This window comes from Crocodylus siamensis, chromosome 4 (assembly GCF_052110815.1).
Source record: "Crocodylus siamensis isolate JL-2025a chromosome 4, ASM5211081v1, whole genome shotgun sequence".
Lineage (NCBI taxonomy): Eukaryota > Metazoa > Chordata > Crocodylia > Crocodylidae > Crocodylus > Crocodylus siamensis.
Window position 1 is genome coordinate 3,524,972 of NC_143398.1, and position 16,587 is coordinate 3,541,558.

The following is a 16,587-nucleotide window of genomic DNA, read 5'->3' on the forward strand; positions in this document are numbered from 1 at the left end:
GTGCCTTTTCCAGAACAAAACTACTATTGCAGTCAAGGTCACCTGGCTTCACCATTCGCAGTTGGAGGGCAAAGGCCGGATCTGGGTTCAGCTGTGATGCATGAACACTTCTCTGTCACTTCTAGCAGTGGTTCTTCTGGCTGGAAGGGTAGCCAGAGAGAGGAGCTTGCGCTAGGGCTGTTCGGGCAGTCCCTCTTGGGGTTTAAATGCTTAGTATTTTGGCAGCATCTGCCTAGGAGAACTACACACAACACCAAAACTTTGTTCCTACCCTGAATTGGAAAAAATAGTCCTTTTGTGGGTTATGCCTGTGCTGTTGCAGTGACTGTAGCCTGCACAGTGCAAAATCTTGAGCAAGCTTAACAAATTGGAATTTGGTGCATAATTTACTTAGGGAGGTTGGCAGCTATGCTGGCTCTTCAAGGCACTGACCTGTGTGATTTTCTTATTGCAGATCTTGGATGATGGAGGGGACCTCACCCACTGGATTTATAAGAAATACCCCAACATGTTTAAGAAAATCAAGGGAATAGTAGAGGAGAGTGTGACTGGCGTCCACAGGTAACAGAGCTGCACCCCCTGTGCATCCTTGGACAAAGCCAGTCCAAGTGGGTGTGTTGCACTAATTCAGTGTGATGCTCACAAGAAAACTACAGGCTGTGAAATGCTGTCTCTCAAGCAGCTGCTTGGACTTTGAGCTTCCTCATTGCAGTTGTAGGGTGGCTTTTGGACAAGGACCAGACCTTCAAAATTCACATTTAACCTCGCCAGAGTGAAAAATATACTTAAATCCAGTGATCCAAACCTGGAATAGGGAGTAAGAACTCCTGAGTTCTTAATGTTTACCCTGCTACTGACCTTAGCGGGACTTTTTAGAAGTGCATCTAACCCATTGCTTTTCCATCTGTAAAATGGATGCAATTCCTGATGGCCTCATCATGGGGTGCAAAGAAGAAAGGTCAAGAGTGGGAAGAGGGTGGGGGGTTAAATTGCCAGGAGAAGGTGTGGTTGGCTTTGGGGAAAGTGAGACATTTAGAGTCAACCTCAGACTAAAATAGATAGTGCAGGAAGAAGTGAGATTTTTAAGAGGAAATGATTCTGTCTTCTGGAGAGAGGGGGAAGAGGTCCAGGGAGATAATGACACCCAGAACCCAGCTGCAGCAGGGGAGGAGAGGGGGAAGGTATTGGTGAGCAAGGCCCGAGTTAGCGTGTGGTTTGACTTCAACAGAAAGCTCCCTGATTGTGCTTCAGTGGGAAACTGCACACTAGAGACAGGGACAGAGCCAGGTATGAGCTGCAAGCTATCGACTGGGAAAGAGGGCAGTAGCCTCAGTGCTGTGTGCAGTGAGACTCATAGGGCTGCAGCTCTCTTAACAGGCTGAAGGTTGAAACAGAAATTGAGCAAACCATGAGAAAGAGAATTGAAATAGGTGAGAAGGAGGTGGTGCCTGAAACCTGAATAAGGGCATCTACAGAGACAAGGACAAGCAAAAGGCTGAGTTTTGCAATATTTTAGCACTGGTAGCCAGAGGTACAAGGTTAAGGTGGTCTCTGGCCTTCTTGTTTGACGTAAAGGTGAAGGTCTAAATTCAGGGTGTTGGTGGGGGACACAGAGCCCTGACCTCAAGAGAGCAGTTTCAGCCTTTTCAGCCTTGGGTCATGGCATGTGGGGAAGTCTCTAAGATCGGAGAGCAAGCTGGAGGAAATGCCCAGTGGCGCAGGGTATGCTTTGTGACGGTGCCCAGGGGTAAGGTGAAAGGGTGAGACATCCCAGCAGACTTAGCAGAAGTAACAACCCTTCTGGGGAAGACACAGTCACCCTCCACATGATCAGATTGTGTTTTGCTGGGTGCCAGCCAAGTCTCCAGCACACAGCAATAGGTTGCTCTTAGGTTGCCTGTCTGCTTATGTATTTGAATTTAGATTTGGGATCTTCAAGTTTTCACTCTCCTAACAGTAGCAATCTCAGCTGAGTGCTGCCTGGAGAGATGCATTTCAACACCTTGCCATTGACAAAAGTTCAGTTTGGCCCATGCTGCATTGTGCCTGTAGCTGCCTTGCACTGCGCTCCCTGTGCAGACCATCCCATTTTAAGGAGTAATTTGTTCTAGGTATTGATTTTGATTATTGCACTTCTCAATGTCTTCCTTCACGCACGAGACAGCTACAGGAGACGTGCCCTGCTGCTCCACGTAAGGTGTGATGTAGCCCTCTGGGTCCTAACCTAGCAATGGGAGACTGCTTTCTAGAGGGGGAAGGGAGAGAGTGTAAGTGTAGATGTCACTTCGCAGCTGGGTGAGGTACTTTCCAGTACATTTCTAGAACTTCCCTTTGCTACCGCTTGGCATCCAGCCATGGATATAACAACAGGCAGAGGCCTGAGACCACTGAGAAACGGAAGGAAGCTACGGTACTGATCGTTTTTGTGTCCCTGTCTTTACTCCTAACAGGTTGTACCAGTTGTCTAAAGCTGGAAAACTGTGTGTCCCAGCCATGAATGTCAACGACTCTGTCACCAAACAGAAGTTTGATAACCTGTACTGCTGCAGAGAGTCCATCCTGGATGGGTATGTGTGGCTGCTCCAACCGAGCGCTCTCGGACTTGAAGGCTTGTGTGTGTTTGATTGGACACGGGGCTGCGGACATGTTAAACCAGTGGTTCTCAACCTTTTTTAGGCTCGAGCGTCCCTTGGAAAATACCAGCTCTTAGCTTTATCTCTTGTTTTTTTTGATCATGGAAAAATAATAGAAAATGTCCTCTGTTGCTGAGACCTCAGAAAGGCCACACAGGGGACGGTGGTGTAGATTCCTGTTTGAAATATCATGTGAATCAAGTGCAGGTGTTTGCACACCTAACAGTGCTAATATTGCATGGCACCCTTGAAAGCATTTCACAGCGCACGTGGGTGCTACCACAGCATCCTGGGTGAGAATCACTGTGTTAACTATCAGTTTCTTCTGGAGGAACCTTACTAGACCAGGCCTTTTATCCATCTTGTCTGTCATCCCATGTCCTTTGTAGCTGCAAACCTGGTGCTTCAGAGAAGTTGGAATTCCCCAACATGGCACTCAACCTGGACCTGGGTGCAAACAAGTTGTGTTCGTACCAGCTCTCGGGTATGGTGTTATACATCCAGCCACAGCAGTAGACCGGCTTCCTAGGTCTGAATGTTTTGCTTGTTCATTTTCTTTCCTTGGCCTGAGAGCAAAGTTTGGTTCTAATCCAGCCACAGACTCCTTGCGTGACCTTGGCAATTGCTTAATCTCAGTGCTCTCTGTCTGCCCTCTGCAAAAGGGGTGGTATTTCTGCCTTTTGCAGCATGTTGACAATAGATTGTATCTGAGCACATAGCAAACTGTAGTGGTCAGGGCCATGAGCGTCACGATAAAGATACCCTTGCAAGGTTCTTTGATGCTTTTAAAGTAGGTTTATAGAGCTGAATTAGGAGCTGTGCATCTGTTCCCGTAGCATGTCACTGCATGGAGGTGAGTTCACTCCTCATGTGTGCATGCTCAGACCCCTTTGACTAGATGTGTCTGGAGCTGCGCTTGAACCTGCTGTCTCCTCATGCTCCCTAATGAAAGCATACAGGGCGAAGCAGCCACGAATCCCCCTTGGTCCTCTTACAGCCCCTCTGCCAGTAAGAGAGCTCTGACGGGTTCCAGCTGGCACAGCATTTATCTGAGCCAAACAGCTGGTTTATGAAGAAATTCTTCACGCCTTTTCTCCAGTTCCTTCTTTCTGTTTCTTTTGAACATTTCAAACAAAGCAAAAGGAACAGAAGAGGCCATGGGATCTCCATCATTGGACATTTTAAAGACTCAGTTAAACAAAGCCTTGGCTGGGATGATGTAGTTGGGGCTGGTCCTGCTTGGAGCACTTCTCAGGGGAGCTTGTCTAATCCGTGGTCTGTTGTCTCTGCACCAAGCACCTCACCATTGTAATGGCACACAGGAGAAAAAGGGTATGTGTTTCTGTCCATACTTAGACATCTGGCTATCAGGAAGAGATCTTACCAAGCAAATCTGGCAAAACCTCAGCTATGTGTTTGCCCATCTAGGCTTCCTGATACACTGAGATGGCGTACTTGGTTCCAGCATGTGTAGTAGGTGACACAGGAGCTAGGACAGACATGATGACAGCCAAGGCATACCTGCCTTAGGACAGGCTCCTTTCAATCCAGTTCCTGTTACATGGGTAGACTGCAGTCCTGGCCATGCTGGTAGACTTGCTGCACGTTATTAAGCTGTGTACACAGTTCAGCTCTCCAGACCTCCTTTGAGGCCCTGGAAATTCAGGATCCATCCACTCACCCAGGGAACATCAACTGAGCATGCTGGTTTTAATCCCGGGTCATGTTCCTAGGGCACTGTTCTGGTGGATGCACCCCGACACCATCCAGCCAGGAGTACTGAGACTACAGAGTGCCCCGGGGTGAAAAGTACTGAGGTTGAAACATTCCCAGCTCCCCTTCAATTGGATCGAGACCCAGCACTATCCAAATATCACCCTCTAATATCACCCCTCCAGCTCCAGCCTTGTCTGCGAACCCTGAGATCAACCTGTACAACCTGATCAAATACACTTTTGAGCTTAAACTTGTGTAAACCATTCAAGTATCCGTTATGGCTCCCCTGAGGCCTACACTAGTTGCTGCTTTAGCAGTCTCTATGCGAGCAGTACATGTAATCAGCTGAGTGCTTTTCATTGCAAAGAATAAGCAGTAGCCCAGGGCATCGTGCTGTGCTACAAGCTGGTGGATACTCTTCAACTGACTAGCCATCAAGGCTTCTTCTGAGCTCTGTTTGATCTGTTCGAAGCCAGAGGATGCTGCCTGCTGGTTACCTACAGGGGACCCTCACTGATGCCCGCTTGAAGAGGGAATGGTTACTTCAGCTCTGGTCCTTCAAAATGATGTGGTCATTGTGGAACCAGGGTGGACCCACCCTCCCTCCCTGCTTCGGACATCCTCAGCTCCCCGTATGAGCATCAGTAGCTGAAGGAAGGTGACAGCCCGGCTGCCCACTACACCCTCACACAGGAGCACAGAGTCGGTGCTCAAGGTTTCAGGCTTGTGTGTCCAAGGTACAAGTTCATGTACGGCAGCTTGTACATCCCTAAGAACTGTGTTGTCCGTGGGGTCGATCACCCTGGTTTACGTGCACTGTACAGGCATATGCAGGCCTTAGTCCAGGGTTGGGGCCCCACTGAGCTGGGCAACATACCCCCCATGGGAAGAGGGTCCCTGCTGCCAGCGGTCTGAAGAATTGTTTCCTAATACCAGAAATCACTCGCGGTGTGCTTGGAGTCTGTGTTAGCTCTCAGTGCCTACGGGCCACAAGGAAACTCTGCGCTGTGTTGAGCTGGGATGGCTGCAGCTACATCGGGATGCAGGTCATACAGTTCTGGCTCTGCCCTCTATATCAGGCTGTGCCAAGGAGCTATTAAATCCTCCAGGGCTTCTCTCTGAATTCAGTGGAAAATGTAAGAGCGCTTCACCTTCCCCGCACTGTTAACCTATTTATGCAGGCTAAAAATAGACTGCAATGTAGGATGCTCTTACGGAGGTGCCAAGAGGAGAGAGACTGGAAGGAAGAGTTTTATTTGTGCAGAGCAGCCAGGTTGCACCAGGAAGCTGCTCTTCATCCGTCCCTTTGGCAGCAGTCTCCTCTGTGCAAAGCAAGGCTGGTCCCAAGAGTCAGAAGATATTTTCTGGGGGTGCTACGTAGGCAGCTCTCCTTCATCCCAGCCCTGTGGTGGGGCTGGCTGTACCCAGGGAGGGACTTGAGGCAAGCTCTCTATGACCTCCTAGAAGGCCAGTGGGCCAAAGCTTGCCCTTGAAGGCACATATATAATTCAGCAGGATTTTCATCTCAATGGGCTATCAGACTTAAAGTAGGAAAATGCAAAATAAATCTCATGAGGTTCAACAAGGACAAGTGCAAAGTCCTGCACTTAGGAGGGAGCGATCCCCTGCACCGGTGCAGGCTGGGGGTGACTGGCTGGGCAGCAGCTCTGCAGAAAAGGACCTGGAGGTGACAGGGGACAAGAAGCTGAAGAGGAGCCAGCAGCATGCCCTGGGTGCCAAGAAGGCCAACGGCATCCTGGGCTGCACTGGTAGGAGCGTTGCCAACCGTGATTCTTCCCCTCTATTCAGCATTGGTGAGGCCACATCTGGAGTCCTGTGTCCAGTTGTGGGCCCCCCACTACAGGAAGGATGTGGACAAGTTGGAGAGAGTCCAGTGGAGGGCAGTGAAAATGGTTGTGGGGCTGGGGACAGGACTGGTGAGGAGAGGCTGGGGGAACTGGGCTGATTTAACTTGCAGAAGAGAAGACCGAGGGGGATTGAATAGCAGCCTTCACCTCCCTGCAGGGTGGTACCCAAGAGGATGGAGCTGGACTGGTCTCAGTGGGGGCAAATGACAGGATAAGGAGTAATGGGCTCAAGTTGCAGCAAGGGAAGTTGAGGTTGGATATTAGGAAAATCTTTCTCACTAGGAGGGTGGTGAAGCACTGGTCCCTGGAGCCGTGGTTCTCAACCTTTTTTCGTACTGGGCACCATCTGCCAAGATTGATGGCTTGTGCCATTCCACACCCCCGGCCCTGCTGGTGCCCGGTCCACAGTCCCCTGCCCACCTGGGCCATGCTGGAGCCCCTCACCCCCAACTCGCAGCCCCCTGCCTCCCCCAGCCCTACCAGAGGGAGCCCCCACCTGCCCCCATCCCGTTCGGGCCACAACATGAGCAGCAAATGCTGCTTCCATCCCACCCACCGAGCAGCGAGTGCAGGTCCCTGTGTGTGTCAGCACTGGCCCTGTGCCGCCAGCCCAGGCACGCAGCTCCCCACTGCGAAGGACCGTCTCCACCCCCTTCTGCCTCTGGAGGCCAGGAGCGTTTCCCCTCCCTGCTCCCCCTGCCCTGCCACAGTCCCACGCCCAGCCACGTTTCCTCAGTGCCGGACACACACGTACATTTCCCCCCACCCCCAGCTCTCCGGACAGCATGCTGGCCGCGTGCGTCTGCTTGTGGAGATGCACATGCGCCCGCTACCTCCAGTTGTCCCAGGCAGCCAGCCTGCAAGGGGAAACCCATGCTTTTGCACATTTTTCTGGGACTTGCTCATGACCCTTTCAGATACTCTTGCGACCCACTGTTGGGTCTCGGCGCGCCGGTTGAGAAACGCGGGCCTAGAGAGATGGTGGAGGTTTTTAAGACCTGGCTTGACAAAGCCTTGGCTGGGATGATGTAGTTGGGGCTGGTCCTGCGTGGAGCAGGGGGTTGGACTGGATGTGACCTCCTGAGCTCCCTTCAACCCTCATGTTCTGTGACTGTGAAAATCTGAGGTTCTTCCCCTGCATCCTTAGAGCGTGAGCAGCTGACTTGGTCCCACCAGATGGAGCAATGTCTGTGGGGATAGAGGGGATTTCACAACAGCTAAGCCCCCAAATCCAGCCTGTCAGCAGCACTCACTGGTTACTGCCATCTCTTGATACTTGTCTAAAATCTGTGGGGTTTTTCAATCTTCTTTTTCTCTTAGCCTTAAAAGAACGACAGACATGATGTTTGGAGGAAAACAAGTGGTGGTGTGCGGCTACGGAGAGGTGAGGCTTTAATATTTCATCACTGAATACCATTTGCTAGCTGCTGCTGCTTGCACATGCAAAATTAATTTCCCTGGGCTTGGCTCTATCTGAGGGCACTTCATGTCCCCAGGGCTCCTCCCTGCACTTGCTCTTATCTGCAGCCTTTCAGAAAGGAGCGGCCCTATTAGACAAAATAGGATTTTTAACCTACAAATTTCCATGCATTTTTTTCTTGTACCAGTAGATGTTAAAAGTAATGTCTGATGTAAACATACATGTGCAGTTACAACAAGGTGTATTAAAATACAATTGGGGCAAATCAGTTGCCTTATTTGCCTGCATACAGTGCATCTCAGAGTTAAGGTGAACACCCAGGTTTTGAAAGAGGCATGTTGTACATGACAATATGGTAATCCCTCTTCAGTTGGATCTGCCAGTGCTGCTGCTTCTTCCCCAGTGGAAAGAAACCTCTCTTCCCAGGGCTCAGCTTGTGGACTAGTTCCGGTCGGGTCTGCACTCGTGCCCCGGGAGCTGGATGGAGAACCCCCAGCTCATTTCACATGAGTCCCTGAGCAAACATCAGGTGGCTCGACTGAGATATAAGAATCGAATGCACACGGTGAATGCCTGTTCCACTAAGCTCCAGGAACGAGTGCGCAGCCAAACACGTTCGGGAAGCTCTTGGCCGGTTAGCTGAGTCCATGAATTCCCTCTACAGAGCCGGCAGCATCTGACCTGCCCCCTCTCTGCTGTTCTCTCTCTGCAGGTCGGAAAGGGCTGCTGCGCAGCTTTGAAGGCCATGGGCTCTATAGTGTATGTGACCGAGATCGATCCCATCTGTGCCCTGCAGGCCTGGTAAGAAGAGGTGCCCAAGGCCTGGGTCCTGCTGTGGCTTTTTCTCTCTAGCAGGGAGAGCGAGGGCACAGTCCCTCTACAGCAGGTCCGTGGACCAGATCCAATGCATGGACTGACCCTGTGCACTGGGCTGCTCGCTGGCCCAATCTGGCACGTAGGGCCATGTGGCTCCCCAGGGATCCAGACGTTTTGCAGGAGAGGGGTCTTTTTTCCTAGGGAGCTGCCTGTTAAGCTGTCTGCTGCCAAGCCAGCTCCACTGCTCCAGCTAGAGGAAGCAGTAAGCAGTTCAAAGGTGTCGCGGTGCCACTAGCAGGATAAAAGACTCATCCGTCCCATACCATCCCAGCTGGGCTCCCATCTTCTGGGCTCCAGTCATGCCTTGCAGCTGCCAGCATCACCCCTGAGGCTCAGCGCATGTTGCCTTCTCCTCCCATGTGCATGCTGCAGCGATCTCTGCCTTGGGGTCCTCCATAGGAAACCCGGCTGGCTGCAGTGATGCTGTTTACACTTGTCCCGTAGGGGTACCAAGCCTGCGGGTCGCTTTGCGAAGTGCTGGAAGCTGTTACGGGCTTTAATAAACACATAGCCCCTTCCCCTCTCACAACACACACTTGGAGCACAGTTACAGTCAGAAAAGGGCTAATGGAGGCTGCTTAATTAGCAGATCTGGTTTGCCTCTCCTTGATACCGTCTACTTGGACCCAAACACGGGTGTTGATCAGCTGCAGGGGACTGAGCTGGGCTCTGTTCTGCCTCGCGTGTGAACTGAATTGTTGCTTCAGTCACTTGGCTGTTTCACCCAGCGGTGCGTTCAGTGCTGCACAAATGAGGCCAGAAACCCCAGCGAGAAAACTTGCATCCAGTTCAGCTCATGAATATAGCAGGAGCGAGATGGCAGGAGGAATTTGAATTTGGGGACGGCCTTGCAAGCTGAGATTAAGAGGTCAGCGCACAAAATCTCTGAGCCTGGAGGTTTCAAGGCAGAGGGCAAGTTTAGGCTGGGATCACGGAGAAGCAGGGTTGGGAGAGAGGTCCAGAGGTCGCATCGAATCCCACCCCCTGCCTGAGGCAGGATCATCCCTATGCACACCATCCCCAGACAAACCCACAGTTGAACCTCTGAGTAAAACTACCATTGACCTTGACACAACACGGACATCACGCCTGAACCAGACGCCGGTAAAGCAGGGGAACGACAGCAGCCAATGTAAAGGGAGGTTAAACTACACTCAAGAGATCCCAGGTAGAGGTCCATCCCCCTCCTACAAAGGCTAAAGCTCCTGTAGCAAGGGGATGGATCTTTGGATCCCAAAAGAAACCAGCTTTCTTTCCAGCCCTGCTGGCACCCCCGGGAACTATTGGTGTCTGTGAGAGCTGTTGGGTGCTCAGCCCCTTTGTAAAACAAACCTGCCTACTTAGTGCCTCAGGGCAACAGTTCCTCGGTCGCCAGACACTTGAGCTCCTCTGAGGTAGCAACTCGGCGTGCCCCTGCTCTTGGGGTAGTGCAGATCATTCGGGAAGCCCCGTCTCTGGCTCCGGTCCCCTGGGGATCCTCCAAACCTTGTCTATTCCTGTCCATCCTCAGACTCTCTATATTTTTCTTCCTCCCAGCATGGATGGGTTCCGGCTCGTCAAGCTCAACGAGGTCATCAGACAAGTCGACATCGTCATCACCTGTACAGGTGCGTGGGTCACAGGGCAGGGGGCTCGCTGCAAGGTGAAGGGCACCTGAGTGGCAGGTCGAGCACTTCCAAAAAGAGCGGGCAGTGAAGATGCAAACCTGGCTGCTTGGAGCATGCGTGGCCAGTTGCTAACCCTCAGTAGCCAGGGGCTGCCCCCCGAGCTAGCACACGCTTTCCTGTTTGCTTCTCTCCAGGAACCACGGGCTCCTGGCTGCTGTGGGGTTGGCTTTGCATGTGACAGGCCTGTAATATCCCTGATGTGTTAGCCTTTGTCCATACATGCCTCCCTACATGCACCCCGCACCCACCTCCAATATAAATACTGCAGCAGGAGGCCACATGAGTCCCTAGCCCTATCCCAAAAGCGCCCCAGTGGGCACACGGGCTCAGGGAGCTGTTTGGAGAGAGACCAAGAGAAGCAAACCGGGCAGGCAGGGCTGCGCTTCGGGCGAGGGAGAGCGGGCAACTGTGAGCACCGTTCTTGGTGCTCGGGAGCGTTTTGCTTGTTGCTGTCTGATGATAATGTTACTCCTGCGCTCCATCGCGGTCCGCGTTGGTCTTTAGCACCACAACCTTCTGTGTTGAAAGGCAACAAGAACGTGGTGACAAGAGAACACCTCGACCGAATGAAGAACAGCTGCATTGTGTGTAACATGGGGCACTCCAACACCGAAATAGATGTGGTAAGGACCGGGGGTCCCTCCAGGGGGTGGGGGTGGGCACGGGACTCTCCTAGGGTCTTAACAGGGGTTCCCCCCTCCTGCCCCTCATTGCTGCAGCAACAAAAGGCTCAGAGATCAGTCGGTCACCTGCTGAGGTGTCTAACCACTGCTCTGGGCATCCGTAGGGGCACCCATCATATTCGGCACTCCTGGCCCTACCAGCTGTTTTGTGCTAGCAGTGATGGATGGGCCTGAAGTTAATCACTGGATTTGCAGTCAGAAGAGTTCAGGCGCTGGTTGTTGCTAGAGCACGGGCTGTGATACGCGAGCGAGCAGCTCCTCAGCACAATGCATAGCGGGTGGAAGGGGGCCCCGTGCGGTTTCCCTTTCCTGCCGCATCGCTGGCTCTTTAAATGACGGGAACCCCATGTTCCAGGCCAGCCTGCGGACCCCCGAGCTGACTTGGGAGAGGGTGAGATCTCAAGTAGACCACGTCATCTGGCCAGACGGAAAGAGGATAGTGCTGCTGGCAGAGGTAAGCGGCACGTGAAGGTCAGGGGCCTTGTAGCTCACTTTTGTAACCCGCTGCGTGGGCTGGAAGGTCTCTTGGGCGAGGATGATTTGGGACACCCCCATCCCTGTGGTGTCTGCCCAAACTAGACGTTCCCCTCACAGCCTCTCCCCCATGGCAGTTCCCTCCCTGGCTTTCCTCGGCATTAACTCTCCTCAGCTGAGCTACGAACAATAACTGAGAGGTCACCTGAGGACTGCTGAGAAGATGAGCGATGCATACGTGGCTTCCCTGGGGCTGTGACCTGTAGCCTGAGGAAGTCAGCTCCTGGGAGGCATTTCCAAGGGCTTCCCAACAGAAGCAGGAGGCAGCATCCCCGTGCAGGTCCACATCCAGTCCACCCCAGCTGGTCAACGCTCGGATCAGGGGAGATCTTTTGGCAGTGACACGTGGGTGTTGGTGACTCGCTGGGGAGACATGACTGCGGATGCTGGTTGCTAGCAGGTTTCACCAGGCTGCAAAGGCTAATCCCAGCATCCTGGCTCGGGTCCAGCCGAGTTCACTACTCCTGCTCCCCTAGATCTCCCAGCAGGTCCCGTAGGGAACCTCCACATCTGTGGAGTGTAGTTGTGCGCTGTCCGAGAGCTGCTGCGCTCCAAGCCAGACGGGAACACGTCACCGGTAGCTTGACTCGCCCCTGCATCTCCTGCACAGATTTGGGAGGGCTGCATGCCCCTCCGGCCCGAGGCACGCGGCAAGGCCACAGTTTTATTCTGTCTTGCAGGGCCGTCTGCTGAACCTCAGCTGCTCCACCGTCCCCACCTTTGTGCTGTCCATCACTGCAACCACTCAGGTGAGCGGGGTCCAGGTGCAGGAGGCAGGAGCCTGGTTAGCGCCGCGGCCTCTCCTTGATGCTGTCTGCTTGGAGCAAAACAAGGGTGACTCAGCCCGATGTCTTCTCTCTGCAGGCTCTGGCATTGATAGAGCTGTACAACGCCCCGGAAGGGCGCTACAAGCAGGACGTCTACCTGCTGCCGAAGAAGATGGGTAAGGATGGACCCAGCACCTTGTTCTCCTGTCACGGAGGTGGAGCAGGGGTGGGAGACCTCAGTGGCTTGGGCATACTGCATTTGTCTCCTTGCTTCCTGCTAGGCTCTGTGTCTGGGAAATGAGAGCAGAGAGCTGAGTCAGCCCCTTGGGCATCACCTTGAGCAGGCCTGTTAGACCCGCTGTAAGCAGGCACCTCTTCCTGGGAGGTTTGAATGTCTCAGGGTCTGTAGAGAGGAGACCCCAAGCTCTTCCTTGCGGGAAAGTGGGCAGCAGTGCTGCAGCTCCAGGATGGAGCCTTTTATCTCCACACCCCTGCCCAAGCCACAGCCCTCCAGGTCCGGCACTGCTTGATAAGACCTAAATGGGTGAACAGAGGAGGAAACACTAAAGCGGCCGGGGGGCATGAACACCCAGGGGAGCAGGCCTTGCACTCTGTACCGGGACAGGAGTCCTCGTACAGGCAGGATGGGCCACAGCAGACCGTTGCATTTGGTTTGGGACTTTAGTCTGCAAAACCCTGCGTAGCGAGCATTTCCGTGAACTCCATGCAGAAGGGAGGTGTTGAGCAGGGAGACCCAGGTGCTGTCCCCTGGCCTCGCTCACTTCCCAGGCCTTGATCTCATTCCAGATGAGTATGTGGCGAGTCTGCACCTCCCAACGTTCGATGCGCACCTGACCGAGCTGACAGATGAGCAAGCGAAATACCTGGGACTGAATAAGAACGGGCCTTTCAAACCAAACTACTACAGGTGCTGGCTTGGGGCAGCCTGTTCCTCTCTGGGAGGCGGGGGAGGGGGCGATACAGCTGCCTACATCTGCGTGTGTGTGAGGATCAGCTCGAAGCTCTCCGTGTGAGCAAGAACGTGCGCGATTTAGGGTCCTGCCACACATTCAAACTAAAGCTGGATTGAAACCCGCTGTAAAGTTATTACGTGTTTTCAGCCACTAACTTTGTAGCTGATCAGCTCTCTTTATAGCCGGATGGATATTTTTATGGTATGCTCTTCATTACTCTGCACATGTGACTGGTGTAAATTTATGGCGCGATTCACCAGTTAATTGCATTATACATGTAATGTGTGGCAGGGGCCTAAGAGCCTGGTCTCACTGATCCAGAGGGAGGGTATCACTGGTGACCTGGTGCTTGCCGTCTGGCCAGGTGGGGCCAGACTGACCCAGAAGGCCCCTTGTCCTCCCGTGCCCCAACATGCTGTGCGCGGTGGGGGTGCAGGACAGGGAGAGCTCTGACTCGGCGCCTTGCCGAGACGAAGCCGCCTGGTATACCCAGTGGCAGCTGTCGTTGGAAAGCAGCAGAGCCCGCAGCACGGCCGTCTGGCCAGCTCAGAAGCCCAATTGGTTTTCAAGCTTGACGAGCACAGAACGGGCACCCAGGCCCGTTCCCCAGGGTCACGTCCCTCGGGAAAGAGTCATAGAGAAGTGGGGCTGAAAGGGAGCTCCAGAGATCTAGTCCTGAGGAAGGATCAGCCCTCTCCAAACCAGCCCCTATAAATCCGTTGTCCGACGTGACACAGTTAATCCGGACTCGATTGACACGGTCAACCCTGACACCACACAGACATCACACCCGAACCTGCCACGGGTGAAGCAGGGAGACTGCGGCGGGCAGCGTCCTCTTGATGCAATGTGCTCTCCATCACGTGTCGGGGCAGATAGTCCCCCTGACGTGTTGTCCTCCTCTTTGTGCCTTTGAGCATCTACCTCCACTTGTTTAACGCCCCCTCCCCATTTCTCCGGTGGGCTCTGGCTTCCTCATAGTCTGCACAGAGCAGGTGACAGATATTGGCAGCGCAGCACAGTAGGAGACCTCAGATCGTCGCTGTTTGGGGCCAGCCAGTTAGAAAGAACATCTTCCCCTTCATTAAAGTCCCAGCGCTCCTTTCTGCAACGAGAGAGAGCAAGTGGGTGCGCCCCCACAGAGCTGTCGGAGCAGGGGCTGAACACGTCCCTCGTCCTGGTGAGCCCTAGAGAAGGATGTCCCCGGAGTCCTGTCGGACACAACTCGCCCAGGCACTGGTGCCAAACTGAAGGCTCCCAAATCCCAAACCCCAAAAACGATCAGTGAGGGGTGAGCACGACCTGTCGGAGTCCGATAAGTTGAGAACCGCGTGCGTTTTACGCCCCTGTGCTCACTGAAAGCTTCGTGTCTTGTCTCTTTTCCTAGGTATTAAGTTCCCGCAGCCAGAAGAAGCGTAAGGAAGAAGAACTCACGTCTTTTCCCAACTACTGTACAGGACGAAACAGTACAAGCTTCCCAAATCAGAGCTGGACTTGCTCACATAGTAGACAGTGTGTTAGGTTATTTATTTATTAAACTAGAATACTGTACATGCGGCCTCTACCAATGGTGTTTTTTACTGCCATGGGACTGTGAGACAGTTGATTTTTTAATTCTTTTTCTGTTTTTTTATTTTTTGTCGGGGGGAGGCAGAGGAAGCAAGTCGGAGGCAAAAAGGAAGGCTGGTTGAGTGAATTTGCTGCAAAGTCTCTGTCAGCTTCAAGTAACCCGTGATCACTGTCCGTCTACTGGCATACGCAGGTGTGGAGGGAAGCGGGCGAGAGCAGATTTTGAGGCAGGACGTTACTCTGGGTGCCCGTTTTCTGCGTGGAAGTAAAATCCACGGCAGTCGCAAGAACCAGACCTCAGTGTACAGGGCCAGGTGGGGGGCTCCACTCTTTACTTCTCCCACCATTTTAAACCCAAACTAGCACTGCCCCGTTGGCTCTTGCTCTTGCTGAAGGGGTGCAGCTGCCTTCGTGCCTCTCCCGGCGGCTCCCCAGGGTACCGCTCTCGTTTCCTTCTGCTGGTCTGGCAAGGGGCGGCTCGGACCACGAGCCCAAGCGCTGCTGGAAGCTGCAGCCGAGGGGCTCAGCGGACAGCCCGAGTGGGGGACGCCCCTGCCTGAAATTGGGAGCCAGCACGGCAGAGACGAGCCCGCTCTCAAGCAGTCTCGGATGGACGCTCTAGGGTTCCCGTCCACGGAGTGCAAGACCCACCGACGCACCCACTCAGCCACTTCGCAGTACTTCTCTGTGGCTTACGACCAGTGCCACGCTTCCACCAAAGCAATCTCCTCCTGAGATGCGGCGTGGAGCCTCGAGCTCTCTCATGGGAGAGCCTTGCTGCTCTGTTGACAAGCGCTGCCTCCATCCCGGGGTCAGCCTTGGGGACGACACCCCCTGAGCACACTCTTCTCGCTGCTGTGGAGGGAGGCGGCAAGGTTGATCATGCCCAAGGACGGTTCTTGATGCTACAGATCCTTCTCCAGTCGGTATTTCAGCCCTCGCCTGGAGTCTCGCTGTGTACAGCGACACCTGTTTAACAGAAGTGCTTCCCAGACTCCCAGCACTGGATCTGCCAGCAGCTTATTTCCATAGTTCATTGCTTAACAAATTCTGGAAAATCTTCTTTGGTTATGAGAGCACCAAACCCCAGCACAATTACTGCACCACATTCTCCAGCTTGAAAATTAGGTTTTCAGCTCAGAATCGCTGTTGCATTTATGTGACATCGAGTCTAGAGGTGACAGTGCCATGGAAGACAAGCCACCATCATCGCGTGTTCTGGCGTAGATGTCCTGCCTGGATGGTACATGCAATGCACCCGGACGCACCCCCCCCAAGATCACTGTTTGATGGCCGTGTCTCATCGTACCGAACGTCCTGAGGACGTCGTTCTTCGTATCAGAACTGCAAGAACTTCAGCCAGTGCTTGCCAAACCTCCGCGAGAAGCACTGGCCTGAGCACCCAGGCCTTTATTCGATGCTCTCCACCATGGTATCTGAGCATCTGATTAGAGGAGGCTCTCTGAATCCTCAGCCTTCCTGAAAGAGGTTTCTCTGGCATTTTTTCATGTACAGCCCCCCCGCAATGAACTGTGGTCTTACCGGCAGGTTGTAGGGCTGTCGCCCCAGAGATGACGACTGCTTCCTAGGCTGGTTCGTCCCACATCAGGATTGCTCCCTAGAGCAAGCTTGCCTCTTTGCTTTTCAGTAAAACCTCAAAAAACCCATGTGATGGAGCTTTCCTTCTAACGTGCTGTCGGAAACCCTCGGCAGCCACGTGTAAGGGCAGAACGATCAGCGATCGGTCTGTTCCCTGAATCTTCTCTTCTTGGCGAATTATACTTGGATCATAACACTTCTAGAAAGAGATCACCTGAAGTGTTTTTCTAAGGCAGGTTGGCCTTATTCCATGACACTGGTTGAGTTGTCCAGCCTGTAGG

The 16,587-nt window shown here is 53.3% G+C and overlaps 1 protein-coding gene across 10 annotated transcripts in view; it reads left to right on the plus strand.

Annotated features, from left to right (window-relative positions):
• The window catches only part of AHCYL2 (adenosylhomocysteinase like 2), a 151,687-nt gene extending 136,998 nt beyond the window's left edge, over positions 1 to 14,689 (plus strand). For 6 of the 10 annotated variants that reach the window (XM_090041475.1, XM_090041478.1, XM_090041480.1 and 3 more), the window contains 11 exons: positions 455 to 561; positions 2,451 to 2,567; positions 7,538 to 7,601; positions 8,350 to 8,438; positions 10,050 to 10,120; positions 10,685 to 10,803; positions 11,219 to 11,317; positions 12,078 to 12,146; positions 12,262 to 12,340; positions 12,972 to 13,092; positions 14,526 to 14,689. In XM_090041475.1, the coding sequence (XP_089897601.1) occupies positions 455 to 561; positions 2,451 to 2,567; positions 7,538 to 7,601; positions 8,350 to 8,438; positions 10,050 to 10,120; positions 10,685 to 10,803; positions 11,219 to 11,317; positions 12,078 to 12,146; positions 12,262 to 12,340; positions 12,972 to 13,092; positions 14,526 to 14,532 (942 nt within the window). In that variant the 3' untranslated portion in view covers positions 14,533 to 14,689. The remainder of the gene's footprint in view (positions 1 to 454; positions 562 to 2,450; positions 2,568 to 7,537; positions 7,602 to 8,349; positions 8,439 to 10,049; positions 10,121 to 10,684; positions 10,804 to 11,218; positions 11,318 to 12,077; positions 12,147 to 12,261; positions 12,341 to 12,971; positions 13,093 to 14,525) is intronic. The other 4 variants (XM_090041476.1, XM_090041479.1, XM_090041485.1 and 1 more) reach the window with 1 other exon arrangement.
• The last annotated feature ends 1,898 nt before the right edge of the window (positions 14,690 to 16,587 follow it).